This window comes from Amphiura filiformis, chromosome 20 (assembly GCF_039555335.1).
Source record: "Amphiura filiformis chromosome 20, Afil_fr2py, whole genome shotgun sequence".
In the NCBI taxonomy this organism is placed as follows: Eukaryota; Metazoa; Echinodermata; class Ophiuroidea; order Amphilepidida; family Amphiuridae; genus Amphiura; species Amphiura filiformis.
In genome coordinates, this window is record NC_092647.1 from 4,413,170 (window position 1) to 4,429,939 (window position 16,770).

Sequence of the window (16,770 nt, forward strand, 5' to 3'; positions counted from 1 at the left end):
ACTGTCATATGGGCATGAAACATGGTGGGTACAGTCAACATTTAGAACCACATTTTGTAAGGTCATTTCGAGGTCACAAGGGGTCATCTGAGATCAAATTAGTAAAAACTGTCCTTTGGACATAAAATGGTGAGTACAGTCACCATCAGCCAGGTAATCGCGACAGCCGAGAACCGCCAAATACGGGTAACCGCCTAGTAATGAATAATTTGGTTGACATACAATACCCATAGGCCTATAATATGCGTATAATAGCGTGGCACATTTTAGACCATCTTTCTGCTGAATTGGGGTACATAATGTAGGCCTAAATGAATAAAATAATAATTAAATAAAATACCTGAATAGTACAAACATATTTGGTTATATAGAGGTGTAATTATAAGACACGCAACGTTTAAAAAAAAATGTTCACAGTAGCTGCAATCACAGATCCTGGAACTGTGCTGCAATTCGCAGAAGTTCACTACACTGCTGGGTCCCGTAAAATCAGTCCATTTTACTGGAACTTAATCCCCTTCGCGTTGAAGTCAAGCCAAAACTTGGTTCCGCAAGCTGATTTGGTGTACGTCATGAGCACACACAAATGTATATATCAAGTGTGACGTTTGGAACAAAATTTATTTTGATCTAATTCAATCAGTAATTTTAGCATCATGTGGCATGTTTTTACCCAAACCAAATTAGATTTCCAATAATTGGTCTATTAACTAGACAATACATAAGTGGTAATTATGTAGTCTATGAGGAAATATGCAAACCATTGTTTTAATTATGACGTATTTTCATCATAATTTACGGCACACTATAGATTCTGGCGTTAACTTTAACTTCAAGCGGCTTTAATGGCAGAGTGGTTTTGAATACATAATCCTCTATAATCCTCTAGACGTTAAAGTTAAAGTTAAAGTAACTCCATTTCGCAAGCTCTCTAATATGTAGTATCTTACCTTCAGGTGTGTCCGCTAGTGTAGTAATTTCCGTCCATCTACTGGGTAAGCCAGTACCTGCTGATGCTGTTTGTGCCAGCATACGAATTCTGTACGTTGTCTCTGGTGCAAGTCCTGTCAGAAAGAACATTGTCTGATTGTCGGTAAACTATTTTTTTTTTTTAATCTGCTTAATAATTCGGATAGCAACGTTTTCCACTTATTTTTGTGGGACCTTAGAGCACATCAGACACTTTCGTATTGTAGATAATGTTTTCCAAAAAGAAACTAATAAGTAACTAACTAACTAAGTAACTAACTAACTATGTAACTAAATAAAATAATACAAAGATATATCCCTACCAACATTATAATAAATAAATAAATAAATAAATAAATAAATAAATAAATAAATAAATAAATAAATAAATAAATAAATAAATAAACAAATAAATAAATAAATAAATAAATAAATAAATAAATAAATAAATAAGCGTTTTTTTGTTTTTGTGCACAACACATTCGAATTTCATCCTATGAATGTACCATCTTATTGGTCTTATATAACTGCCATGAAAGATTCGCATATTTTAATTGCTCTCTTCAAGAAAGTAAAAGGCATTTATATTATGTATCATAATTGTATGCATTTTCAAATTGAACTAAAAAGTTGATTCAGGGATACATTAATCATTCTCTCGGTCGGGGTTTAGTTGGGTGATCTAGAGCAATTCCGTGACCGTGGAGAGCGAAGGTTCGTTTTTCAGTGGATTTGTCTTCTATGAAGGTTAATTAAAAAATTTAGCGGGGGTGCCACTCGCGAAAGTGTGGGCGGAATCCGTGGGAACACAAAATCCAAAATGGCCGCCATCGGCCATTTTAAAAATTATTTTTTCAATGGTTTGGCCTACTATGCTGTTCAGTATATGTTTTCTGAGGTTTTTGGGTCGAGGAATTCATATCTGATGTCTATTTTATGATATTACCAACTTTTGACCTTCAAATCCAAGATGGCCGCTGATTTTCAGCTCAGAAAGGTCAAATTTTCACATTTGTCGTAGAGCCTTCATAATAGGCTCTAATTAAAGTTCTCCTCATGCCGAGTTGAATAATTGACTCTAAAAACTACCAGTAATAATGATTTGACATATTTTTGACCTTCAAATCCAAGATGGCCACCGATTTTCAGCTCAGAAAGGTCAAATTTTCACATTTGTCGTAGAGCCTTCATGATAGGCTCTAATTGAAGCTCTCAACATGTCGAGTTGGGTGATGGACAATAAAAACTACAAGTAATAATGATTTGACCTATTTTGACCTTCAAATCCAAGATGGCCGCCGATTTTCAGCTGAGAAAGGTAAAAATTTTGAATTCGTCGTTTAGCCTTCATAATAGACTCTAATTAGAGCTGTGAGTAGTAGAGTCTTCATAATAGCCTCTAATGAATACCGTACCCCATTCTGGCATACACACATCCCCGCACACCTACATATACATTATATTCACATTATTTGAATGAGTTAGTCGTTATTGGTTTCAGGTCTACGTGTGTTTTGCTCTGCACCCTATCAACAAAGAATGAATGCAGCATCAAAGACATTTATATATATTTAGAAAGAAATATTATTCTATGAGACTAGTGCATAGATCACCTATAACACTGCTTGCTTGTTACCTACAGCAAAATCATCCCCTATCAATATCTACTGAAATGTAGCAATCCGTGTAGGACCTAAGTCCTATCATACCAAGGTAAATATGGTAAATGGGAGAGTTTACAAACAAAAAACGAAAAACTGGTCAGGACTTGACAAATATGGTGATTTTTACAACACCTCCTCATGGAAAGTTGGGTCTAGAAGTCATCACATGCATCACATGTTACATTATATCTCAATCTCATCTTCAGACAGGATTGAAAAGGCTCAGTATTCAAGTAAACCACCAAGTTCTGAAAGTGATGATGAGACAAGGACCATTGGCACCCAAGCGCCCGCGTTCATCTGGCGTGGACCTCTTCACGAAAAAAAAACTAAATGTATATGGTGCATGCGTGGTGTGGATCTGAAGCACCCGGATAGACCACGGAGTTAGCTGTTCATAATCAACACACACTCAGCATGGCGCTCCTTTAAGCGCCACACAGTCCTCGTAATCGTCTCACACAGATTGTTGAGTCCACATCAGCACTGACAGATCCTTTCGCAAATTGATATTGAGTGTATTACCGTGCCTGTTGGTTGAACCATGTCAACCACACACAAATCGATGTGTTTTCAGAACGTGTGTCTCGCAGAGGTAAAGAATTTGGTCTTTCGACACATGGATTCTATCATCTTCACTAAGCACAAGATCCGTTCACTGCAGCCCCTCTTTATAGCAGACTACAAATGCATGACTATGCTATGCATAGTGACTATGACTATGCAGTGGGTGCTGTAAAATCGTCCAATCTCAAGGACCTGCTCAATTCGCATTAATGAGTATCAAGAGACAATTGGCTTCAAAGAGAGAAATGAGAAGATAACAAGGGTCAGTGGGTCTATGATATTGGGGGAAGAGGTGATGACACTGAGGCTGCCATTTCATCACTTGGTATCAGTAATGAAAGCTAATGAACAGATCCTCCAGAAGAACCTGGCACAGCGGCTGTCTAAGAAGATCAAAGACACATCTACTGCCGCCTGCCCACCTCATATCGATCATCTTGAAGAACACAAAGAGTTCTGTGAGTTGATTAGTTAACAGTTAAAGCTGCCGACTTGGCTAAACAGCCTCAGAGAAAACTGCCGATCTCAACCATTCCATACTCAGTCTGGCATCCATGATCACAGCACTGGACAGATCACCACCACTGTTATCAACCTGGGCATCAATGTTCCTTGTATAACGCGGAGTCAAGATCTGGTGGAACTCTACACAAGAGTCGTGTCTGCATCAGCTATGCTGATTTTAAGATCACTGGACTCTAATGGTCGTTGAAGCATAGGCAACCTGTCAGCAGGAGATTGCAGACAGCAAGCCAGGCATTGTTATCGTCGACACTGACGACTTCAATATCGATACTATGATAGGCAATGCAACAGGAGTAACAGAGGGAATAAGAAGGTCTCGTGAACGGATCTCGTGCTCGGTGAAGGTTCGAATCTATCCACGTGTCTAAAGAGCAAATTTTTTGCCTCTGCGAGACACACATTCTGATGATGCATTACACCATCTAACTTTAATTGAGTGTGATTGACGTGCTGCAACCAACAGGCTTGTTGGTACATGATAATTTTGCGAAAGGACCTGACAGTGCTGGCGTGGACTCAACAAGCTGTGTGAGACGATCCCTCAGCTCCCCATGTTTTACGAGGACTGTGTGGCGCTTAAAGGAGCGTCATGCTGAGTGTGTGCTGATTATGGACAGCTAACCCTGTGGCCTATTCGAGTGCTTCAGATCCACACCCCACATGCACCATACACATTTAGTTTTTTCGTGAAGAGGTCCACGCACAGATGAACGCGGGCGCTTGGGTGCCAATGGGCTCTAAAGAGCAAATTTTTTGCCTCTGCGAGACACACATTCTGATGATGCATTACACCATCTAACTTTAATTGAGTGTGATTGACGTGCTGCAACCAACAGGCTTGTTGGTACATGATAATTTTGCGAAAGGACCTGACAGTGCTGGCGTGGACTCAACAAGCTGTGTGAGACGATCCCTCAGCTCCCCATGTTTTACGAGGACTGTGTGGCGCTTAAAGGAGCGTCATGCTGAGTGTGTGCTGATTATGGACAGCTAACCCTGTGGCCTATTCGAGTGCTTCAGATCCACACCCCACATGCACCATACACATTTAGTTTTTTCGTGAAGAGGTCCACGCACAGATGAACGCGGGCGCTTGGGTGCCAATGGTCCCTCTGTCTCATCATCACTTTCCGAACTTGGTGGTTTACTTGAATACTGAGCCTTTTCAATCCTGTCTGAAGATGCGATTGAGATATAATGTAACATGTGATGCATGTAATGACTTCTAGACCCATATTTTAGTGTTGTAAAAATCACCATATTTGTCAAGTTTTTCGTTTTTGTTTGTAAACTCTCCCATTTACCATATTTACCTTGGACAATAGTATGATAGGACTTAGGTCCTACACGGATTGCTACATTTCAGTAGACATTGATAGGGGATGATTTTGCTGTAGGTAACAAGCAAGCAGTGTTATAGGTGATCTATGCACTAGTCTCATAGAATAATGTTTCTTTCTAAATATAAAATTATATAAATGTCTTTGATGCTGCATTCATTCTTTGTTGATAGGGTGCAGAGCAAAACACACATAGACCTGAAACCAATAACGACTAAACTCATTCAAATAATATGAATATAATGTATATGTTGGTGTGCGGGGGTGTATGTATATGCCAGAAGGGGGTACGGTATTCATTAGAGGCTATTATGAAGACTCTACTACTCACAGCTCTAATTAGAGTCTATTATGAAGGCTATACGACGAATTTGAAATTTTTACCTTTCTTATCAGTTGAAAATCGGCGGCCATCTTGGATTTGAAGGTCAAAAATAGGTCAAATCATTATTACTTGTAGTTTTTTAGTGTCCATCACCCAACTCGGCATGTTGAGAGCTTCAATTAGAGCCTATTATGAAGGCTCTACGACAAATGTGAAAATTTGACCTTTCTGAGCTGCAAATCGGCGGCCATCTTGAATTTGAAGGTCAAAAATAAGTCAAATCATTATTACTGGTAGTTTTTAGAGTCAATCACTCAACTCGGCATGAGGAGAACTTTAATTAGAGCCTATTATGAACGCTCTACGACAAATGTGAAAATTTGACCTTTCTGAGCTAAAAATCGGCGGCCATCTTGGATTTGAAGGTCAAAAGTTAGTAATATCATAAAATAGGCATCAGATATGAATTCCTCGACCCAAAAAACCTCAGAAAACATATACTGAACAGCATTGTAGGCCAAACCATTGAAAAAATCGTTTTTAAAATGGCCGATGGCGGCCATTTTGGATTTTGGGCCCCCACGGATTCCGCCCACACTTTCGCGAGGGGCACCCCCGCTAAATTTTTTTATTAACCTTCATAGAAGACAAATCCACTGAAAAACGAACCTTCGCTCTCCACGGTCACGGAATTGCTCTAGATCACCCAACTAGTTGTTCCATCTATTGCACCCACTGCTCACGTCTGTCAAAAAGGACACTCTCATGAAATCCCTTTTGGTTTGTACAGGCCCTTTCAGTTCTCAATTTTCTCTGCACCGAAAATACCAATTTGCCCTTTCTTTGGTAATTATTGAAAGTCGATTTCCCTGATAAAAATTGAACTTTTGGAGTGTTTCATCATGAGGTATTTATTTTATGGCATGTTTTGTGATTTCCCCATCCCATTGAATACAACAGTATTAGCGAGATGGAAAAACCAAATCCCGGCAAAAACAACCAATGGGAAGAGGCTATTCTATCAAAAGTGACGTCATGCCGACCGACCGAATGTTAATGTTTGTTTACAATACTATAGTTTCTACATTTTACCTTCCAGAATATATTCACTGAGATCACCGTCCACCCTTATCTGCTTCTTTCTACCCCCAAGTTCCATATGTTGTATTCGCCACTGTGTTATTGTATGGCTGGAGGATGGCTTCTTCCATTGGATTCGGATGGATGTAGCGGATGGCTCAAAATCAAGTATCGGTTTTGGCGCCTTAGCTGTGGTATAGATGTTAATAGAAAACATGATAAATAAGGGGCTATGTAATAATTGACCTGTTTGGTACATCCCATTCCTTTCGGTTAGACCCGAGATGTTACCGAAAAGGTCAATTAGGAGCCCTGGGATAGTTTACAATTGGATGTGGGAGAAGAATCTTTTGGCAACGCAAAAAGGGTGGGAAACAACTTTTGATAGGTCGAAAGTGGGGATACCCTATTTTTGGCACACTTTTATGGGGCACCTTTAAACAAATAAATGCCATTGAATAACAGACTTTTAAAATGAACAATTTCCTGCTTGCAACGATCGTATTATATAATCTAAACTATTTTGTTTTACTAATAACAATTTGCAAACCTTAAAAGGTTTGCAAATTGGGTTCAATTCAAATTTCCAAAGAAAAAAATTAAAATATAAGGCTCTCTCTGTTTATCCGGCTCCACGGTTGTTTGATAGCATGTAAAACCGTACGTCATTTTAAAGAAAAGTTGAACAATGAAAAGAAACAAAAATATATGTTTAAAAGGGCTGGAAATGTGTGTACATATCAGTGTGATATACGGTCCACAACTTATAAGTTCCCCCCTAATACTTTTTAGAATAAGTCTAAAAATATTTTACCAAATGTAAAAATGTAAAAGGAGATATATATAGCCCCATTTGTTTTACACACGTGGACCAATTTATAGCGTCACACTTCATTGCGTTCAGTCACAATGGTTAATTGTGTAAGAAAAGAGACCGTTTTAAAAGTGGCACATGAGTCCACAGCAGTCAGGTTTTCTTTAACAAACACATGAATGGCCTACTGTATTGTTTGAGAGCTGACTCACACCGTCATCATCCCTATACAGTTAGGACGCTGGACAACCGATTGTTATTGTTCTGCAAGGCTCACTCAGTCATTTAATAAGGCAATACAAACGATCGTATTTGGTATTCAAATGAACAAAATTTTGAGTTACACCTTTTCAGTGTAAAATTTTTTTTCTCAGCCAAATGAAAAGCAATAATTTTCATTTTTTCAGTAAATGTCAGGAAAAACTGTAATGCTTGATACTGTATTTTTGTTCAAATCTTAGTGTCAAACTTAGTCGTGAAATTCAGTCATTTAGTGTAAGATTTTCGATTTTGATAGGCTTCAACTCTGCCCGCGAGCCTTTTTTTGATCAACCTTTTAGCTTTTCAAAGTAATATAGTTCGCTAAAGAAGGATTTTTCTTAACTTACTAACGCACATCACCGTGAGCGATATATCATAGTTTTGTCAGAATTTCCGTTTTGATTCCATAATTTTTGACTACCAGCTGAAAAATTTTCAAATCCACGCGTGAAATCTTAGGCTAATACTAGCATTGTGGATCGATATCTCTGGGTGCCCGGGACAGCCCGGCCTGGATACAGTGTTGCCAGAACTTCAATATAGCAAAGAAATTACCTAGTGTTTCAATTGTTATGAAGGTGACTGGGTATAGTGCCTTTTGTTTGTGTTTGTTTGAAATTGCTTAAACCCACCGAAAGTCATAATGAAGCAGCCAAAACAATACAAGGTTAAACATGGAAGTTTATAACAACCTATTATAATGACCTAAAGGAAAAATCATTTATGGCAACAATGAGCCTTGCATTGTCTCTCTCTCTCTCTCTAGGTGCCATATCCTAAGACGTTGGCGATCATGTCGTGCCACAATTCTCTGTTATAAGCCATCTCCAGAAGCTCTGTCGCTTTATGTTCAGTTCCCCTTGCTTTGAGCCAGTCTTTCAGATTTGATAACCACATCACTCTCTTCCTGCCTCTGCTCCTTGTTCCTTCTATTCTTCCTGTCAATACTAGGTTCTCGAAACCATCCTTTCTGAGGATATGACCAAGGAATTTGAGCTGCTTAACTCTGATTTCACGTAACAGCATTGTAAGTCATGGTTAAAATGTGTTGAGTACCCACCCCACCCCATAGGCCTAAAAAATATTACATACCGGTACCTTATAATATTTATATAGCACGGCTATAGCTATACATTTAGAAAGTAGGTCCTATAGTGCTAAATTATGACAAATAGGCCTACACAAACCCGAACGCAAGTCTGAAGGGTGTAATGAAAATGCCAACCCGCGATAAGGGGGGTGGGTCATTCAAAATTCACCTGGAGATAGGAGGGACAGAAAATTAAAATCCCCTCTAATAACACGCGAATTTTTCTAGGTTTGGACAGTGGATTTTCCCATGGACCTCATCCTAGGTAAATAAACAAACAAACAAACAAACAGACAAAATGGTTTTCATAATCATGGAATCCATAGCCCCTATAAATTGAAATTGCAGGCTATCACGGGAGCAAATTTCCAAAATTCACCTCATTTACCAGAATTGGGGATTTGGGCTACCAAATCGCTGGTCAGGCAATCCTGGTTTTCAATGGAAAAGGGACCTGGTTGACAACAATTGAAATATCGATTATTTCTGCTGGTTGCTCTCGAGATAAAGTACTGAGTTTGACATTTTCGGAGCATGAAGGGAAAAAGGGTAAAATAAAAACGGAAATTCTGACAAAACTATAATATATAGACCCACACGATGTGCTTTACAGAGGTGGGAAATATCTTTCTTTAGCAAACTATATTAGTTTGAGACGCTAAAAATGAATTCCGTAAAAAGCTCGCGGGCGAACTAAAGGCCTATAAAAATCAAAAATATCACACTAAAAGACAAAATATGATGCTTGAATTTTAACACCAGGAAAAAAAAAAAATGTTTATCCAAGCACTATGTCTTTAACTGACATTACTGAAAAAAAAAAATTGCTTTATATTTGACCGAGAAAATAAATTTCATTACACATAAAACCAAGATACAATAAGTTTATATCACATCTCCAAGTGTTATCTCCTCTCAACATCTAGACCAATTGTCCATTCAATTCAGTTGCAATATTAAACAGTTATCGCATTATAGACTATCAAGGTGATAAACAACAATAAATGTGTGCTTTGATTTTATTCAGAAATCAAGCCAATAACAGGCGGTATAGGACACGCGACACGTGACGTACGAGGCTGGCGAAAATGCAATTCGCACCGAAGTGTTACGTTTAATCCGATTATCACCATGTCAACTGGATCACGCTTGTGAGTTCTACACCACGATCAAGATGATCGCAACACAAAGTCTATGACATATACTATCAATGCCAAAAGGTGTGTGATCCAGTTACCAGGGAGTTACGTAACCACTTTGCTGGCGAATACTGGCAGTCCCATTCAAAATAGACGGTTAGCAGTTATAAATAAAAAATAACATACTTAAAGTCCGGTACATTGTCGTACCCCAACGGTTTTAGAGTAAGATAATTTTGCTTTGACACCACATAATAAATTTAAAATTGTTTGTGAACATTTCATGATTATGTGTTAATCCAATGGCGACGTCAAAAATGGCGATATCGCATCCGCCACCACCTGGCAATAAAAGCTATCTTCTGAAGTTGTGTGATATTCCCTATCAGTAATTCTATAAGGAATTAGTCACATTTGCAAGTAACATTCAACATTGCGTGTTCTTTTGCCATGAATGCTTAAAAGGGACGACATTCTATGTTATTCATAAGTTGAAAGAATTCGATTTTTCAAATATATCGGGTCACCTTCCTTTAATAATTGTGAGATCCAGAATGTGATATGTCAGGCCCAGTTAGCTGTATGAACAATACATTGGATAACCTGCTTTAGACACGTTTTGCTAATACAAAATCAAAACTAAACATCTTTAAGCTATTATAATAAGGGTAAATGAGAAAAATATACAAAATCGCAATTTTGATGGGAACAAGGGTTGAGGATCTCATCCGTAAAGGGGGTTTGCAATAATTAGTGGCGAGTTGTGGGTGAATTCACAAAATGGTCTGCAAAAATTTCTTGGGTGCCCCCTTTTGACGTGCCAAAGATCTGTGCCCCCCGTTCTACATCTATCATATACTCAAAAAAGTTGCCGAAGCAATATCTAATTGAGAAACAGTGTGGTGGCATTGAATGAAAAACACATAAACATATAGACACTAATAATCTTACAAACAAAAAATTAGTTGTTACTTAAAGCTGTTTTGAAAGCTGAAATATTGGTGATGTTGAGAGTGTTTGGTGAGAGATCATTCCATTGAACTATTGTACGGGGCCAAAAACTGAATTTGTAACTGTTGATTCTGGTTCTCATAACTCTGTACTTAGCTGGATGGTATTGCCAAGTGTTGTTATCAACCTGACGTTGGACGTAGTCTGGTTTTGGAATTGCAAGCGATTCATGTTGTATTTTAAACATGGTGGTAAGCCGGGCTTGTTTTCTTCTTTGTTCCAGTGTAGGCCATTGCAATTTATTGAGGATTTGTGTCATGGAGCCCTCTGTTCTGTTGTAGTTCTTTGTGACAAAGCGTGCTGCTCTGTGCTGTATCATCTCAAGACGATGGATATCCGATGATGTAAAAGGGTCCCATACAGCACAGGCATATTCTAGATGGGGTCTTACAAGCATGAAGTATAGCTGTTCCTTTACCTTCTGCGGACATCTCCAAAGATTTCTACGCAGGAACCAGAGGGCTTTATTTGCCTTAGCTATGATGTTGTTAATGTGGATGCTCCATTTTAAATTATGCGAAATGTTTACTCCAAGGTAGGGATGGTGAGAGACATATTCCAGTTCATCATTACACATCGTATATGTACTAATGAGGGGATTTTTCTTGGTTGTGATTCTGAGTGTCTTACATTTAGCGGTATTGAAGCGCATTTGCCATTTTTCAGCCCAATTACAAAGAGATGTTAAGTCCTTCTGCAGAATATCTGTATCTTGAGATGTGTGAATGACTCTGTATAGAAGACAGTCGTCAGCGAACAATCGTATTTTTGTTGAACTATCGATGTGGTCTGCAATATCATTAATATATAGGAGGAACATTAAAGGGCCCAATACCGTTCCTTCCGTTCGATGCACTATAACATTTTTGCCACCCTCCCCCAGATCTTTAGGAACCCGTTCACCACGTGGAACAGGTTCATATTGGACTATTTTCCTACCTGTTACCGCTTTTTAGGGTGTAATATCGAGCAGGTGGCATACGGGCGCTTGATCGCATGTAAAACTGTCATTTTAAAGAAAAATTGAACAATGATAGCGCAATTTATCTAAAATCTTGTTTACATCTTTACCAGGGGTAGACACTTAATAATGGCATTAGACCATTAGAAAATAGACTAACAAATGGCAAGGACATTTTCAAAAAACCTTGTATCATGAAGTGTAAGGAATAACTCATATTATTTGGCTAATTTAAAATATACGTAAATAGCGCCATCAATTTGCACACAAATGTACAGATTCTAGAATAAAAATTACCACAAAAACAGAAAAAGATGATATGCAAACAAAAATCTTTTGTTAGAAATAGCTAAGAATATAATGTGTATATTAGTGTGATAGCTGTTGGTATTTCCAGGTCTAGAATTGAACATCATATAAAGTTTTTTTAGTAAAAATAATAAATGATCTTATCAAACAACACCCCATTTGACGTGACAAAAATTCGTTTGCCCACTTTTGTCTTGGCAAAAATTCTTGCGCCTCTACAATTCACCCCATGCATAATTGTGACGTGTCATGTCAAAAGGAGACACTTTTGGGCAGGTTATCAATTTTGAGGTTTTTACATATCTTAAATATAGAGATATTTTGCTCCACAATGCCGTTTTCCCCAATGAAATCGAACATTCCTAAGCGAAGATATTAAGTTGGTAAGTTGTAGTATTATAAAATTGGAAGTTGAGATATCGTCCTTTAAAAATATTATTGACACTGTTGAGAGTAGGATTTATCTTCAAAATGTCTCAAAAATACAAGATGCCAGTCATATTCCGGTCTGAAACTATCAGACAATATTTTTAACATTAATAGCATCACAAATTCGCAACAAACCCAAATTGTGAAAAAATCACCCCGGGCAGATTTTTGGCTATTTCTCCATTTACGATCCTGCTCAAAAGTGTCTCCTTTTGACATGACACGTCACAATTATTGCACTATCCTTAAGGGATCTGTAATGAGCTTTTTAAGCGTTTCGACAGTATTTTTGTGGGACATGAGAGCACACTATCGAATTGCATTCTGAATACGAAGAATGTCTTTCTGATATCAAATAATTTTCATTTTTTGAAATTCACGATATAATACAAATTTTATGACAAATTATTAACATTTGATATTTTTCACATTTTGATATATAACAGTCCTCGAAGTAAATTTTATAAATCTAATGATATATTCTTAAAGTGTATGTAGCTGGGACGAAAAGCCGACGATCAATTGAAAATTTTGACCTTTCATATTGAAGATATGGATTTTTTCCCCAAAAGACCTAATTTTTTGTTGTGTTTTGGGAAAAAATCCATATCTTCAATACGAAAGGTCAAAATTTCAATTGATCGTCGGCTTTTCATCCCACCTACATACACTTTAAGTATAAATCATCAGATTTATCAAGTTTACTTCGAGTACTGTTAAATATCAAAAATATCAATTTTTAATGATTTGCCATAAAATGTGTATTACATTGCGAATTTAAAAAAATCAAAATTATTTGATATCAGAAGGACATTCTTCGTATTCCGAATGCAATTCGATATGTTTGATGTGCTCTAATGTCCCACAATAAATACTGTCCAAACGTTCATACCCCATCCCTTAAGTTGAACAGGTTATTCATGTCATTTCATGACCTATTTCAGTCGCTGTGTTATTATAGTCACCTCGAAATGTGTCCTTAAAAACATAATAACAATATATGCTTAATTTCTATTTCCCTAATTGCGATAGAAATTCTAACCTATGATTAGCATGATGAATGATTGATAAGCATAGTGATTTGTCTTGTAACATAATTAGGATATTGCAATGGTCTCACAGGAAATTAAAAGCAGTTTGATACGCATTAGTATTATTCCAGCCATTTAATGATTTTAAAGCTAATTCATCAACATACTAGCACATAAAGTAAGTAGTCAGTTTTATAATGAGGTGTCAAATTAAAAGAAGACATTTCCGTAACAAAATGCGTGTTTCGGATTTCTGTTTGATCAAAGGACTGACGAACACTTACGGCTTAGGGACCGATCGTTATTTACGGCAGGGGGGGGAATGGGTGTTTTGGCAAAAATATCGACAACAAATTTCGCGTTCCCCCCCCGCGTCCGCTCAAAATTTTCGCGTTCCCCTTGTTTTCCCAATTTTCTCCATTTAAAATTTAACAATCCCCCTCCTGGTTCAACTAAAATTTCTGGTTCCCCCCTCAAGCCCACAAAAACATTTCTTGTTCCCCCCTCAATTTACCCATTCCCCCCTGCCATAAATAACGATCGCTCCCTTATAAAGCATATTCTTTGGGAACACTACAATTATAAAGCCTGCGGTAGTGTGTGGTGGGTGCAGTATATAATGTGTTAAGTAAGTTGTGGGGTAGGGACGAGTTCGGTATATTTGTAGGATGTGTGGATGGGGTGTGTGCATGTGGGGTGTGTTGGTGTGTGAAGCGGTGCGAGTTTTGTCATGTTTGCCGTACTTTATGCTTATTGTTTTTAGATTATATTGGGAGTGGGTGGGGGAGTGAGTGAGTTATTGTGTGTGTTTGTTTGTTTGTTGAAACAGTCGTTTCATGCGGACCAGGCTCAAATAAAACTCAAGCCGGCCTGAAAAGCAAGCATCCCAGCAAAATACAAAACATTTTCAGAAACATTCGCAAAAATTCAGGTTATACAGAGGGTATAAAATTTAGCGTTTTAATAACATTTTAAAAAGTTTCTTCAAAACATTCCAAGTTTCTAACATTTATGTTATTGATTTGTTGACAAGATATGTTTGCTTAAACGTTTGCAAAAATATTTAATGAGAACAATCAACTACATTTAAAAAAGTTGGAGTGTAAGTTGTTTCCTTCATTACCATTTTCATAACCTGATATTTAATAATAATAATAATAACAAACCCGTGTTTGCGTTTACTGTCATGCCGGCAATTTTACTTTAGGTCAAGAAAAAGGAAATTCTTATAATCCAATCTCAATCCACAACTGCCGCAAGGTTGTGTGTGATACTAGTAGTTAGTTATTTGCGCTATATAAATGTTGTTGATTGGTTGATTGATTGAAAAAGATGGTTTCTCTTTTATTCATTGAAAGTGGAATACATAATACATAATTAGTCTAGAGGAAAATCTCAAATTTGTGCTTGGACCTGCTGAATCCAAAAAAAAGGAGGTGAGCAAGCGTTATTTTGAGTCTGTGACCCTCATTTTGAATGTCATAGACTCAAAATAATTCTTGCTCACCGCCTTTTTTGGATTCAGCAGGTCCAAATTAGTAAAGATACCTTAGTCATCCAACTTTTACTCAAAATGCCTTTTGAAAGCTGATTTTTTGAAATTTTGTCTTGTCTATCTTGTCTATTTTGTCTTGTCTATCTTGTCATTTTGTCAAAATTTGTTCGATTTTAGCTCACCAATAAATCTGCATGGGCCTGGATACATGTAGGGGTGTGTGTATATGTGTGGGGAGGGGTGGGGGTGTGTGTGTGTGTGGGGGGGTGGGTGGGTGGGTGAGATGGGGTGGTTGGGACGTAGAGTGTTTTTGTATTAAATAATATTAATGATCTGGCTTTGTCACAATGATTGCATTGGATTACAATTGTCGTCCTAAGTAGAACTAGGAAAAAAGAATATAATATGGAGGCAACGCGTGGGAGGTATCACCCTTAAGGTTTTTTGGCTAACATTCGGAAAAGACAAGACCTTTTATTTGACCCTAACATTATCATATACAAATCAAAATATATATTTTCTCAAATTCAACGCGTGAAACTATTTGGATATTTGTGATTTCAGATTTAATTGCCATCGGCAAAACAAGTGTAATATAGGGTGAGCGCAAATCTGGTCGAATATAATGGTTTCCATTTCAGAAACCCATGCCGGCATCACAATACTTTATCATTAACATGACATAAGTGAAAAGTAATTAACCATAATTAACGGGTTTATTTTGATTGGAATTCAGGGTGAAGTATTTGACCTATTTAGGTGGGACAACTACAGCGATTAAATTGCATGCAGTCATGCAACACAGTCTTTACTTTTTTGCTGATATTTATGGCTTTTAAAATACTAAATAATATATGTTATAAAGTTTATAATGTTGAATACGCCTTATCATTTTATTGTCTCTCGCACATAGTCCCTAGAAAAAGTATTTTAAGTAATTGTATTGATATTATAATTAGTATTATTATAAGGTTTCCTTTGTAATTAATTCCCAGCGATAGATTAATAAAAAATACCCGCGCATCTTTTTAACAAAATGCGAAATGTGTTAGCAAATTTAAGTATAATATGAACGCAAATTACTAACCTTTTTTTCCCAATCCTTCACCAACGATTGATAAAAATAGCAATATGATTATCCAAATCCCTTTCATGATGAAAAATAACCACACATGTAGTCAAGAAAATAAATCCCTTATTTGCTCCTATGGTCTTCTTCACCGGAGCTCTACAAAATACGAATGAAAGAATCTCCCACAATTCTCTGCGCCAGGAGCTGAAAACCACGACCTAATTGCGTTGCAACAGAAATATATCCAACCGAGCATAGGGACTCATAGGGTATAACTAATAATGGACTTCAACTTGTGGTTTTTATTAAAACAAAATTATCATGTAATCAGTTTCCGACTTGGTAGACAATGACGGCGGCAGTTAAACTGTGAACAGATTAAACTTTTCTGGGTATATCTTAATTGCGGAAGAATGAACGGAAGACTGCTAGAGTCTATGGACTGACTGGCATGTATACATACTGTCAGCCTCGTTCCCATTTATTAAATTACTCATTAATGATTTTCGCGAATATTCGTCGCACTTGCCCCTGCGTGTTAGAAGTCTTGCCCCTGTGGGATGCGTTTCGCGTCTTGCCTTTTGGGACGCACTATTCGATTCTTGGGGAGGTGGGGGGGTGTTAGTTTTTGCCGCTGTTAGAAGTCTTGTCCCCTGTAGGATGCTGGCCGCTCTGATAAGATTTTTAT

General features: G+C 37.5%; 1 protein-coding gene across 1 annotated transcript in view; it reads right to left on the reverse strand.

The window, feature by feature from the left end:
- LOC140143001 (neogenin-like) overlaps positions 1-16,540 on the reverse strand; it is a 44,886-nt gene extending 28,346 nt beyond the window's left edge. Inside the window, exons 1-3 of the mRNA XM_072165028.1 lie at positions 16,098-16,540; positions 6,483-6,659; positions 951-1,064 (exon numbers count right to left, since the gene is read on the reverse strand). Of these exons, the coding sequence (XP_072021129.1) occupies positions 951-1,064; positions 6,483-6,659; positions 16,098-16,164 (358 nt within the window). The 5' untranslated portion in view covers positions 16,165-16,540. The remainder of the gene's footprint in view (positions 1-950; positions 1,065-6,482; positions 6,660-16,097) is intronic.
- Positions 16,541-16,770: the final 230 nt, after the last annotated feature.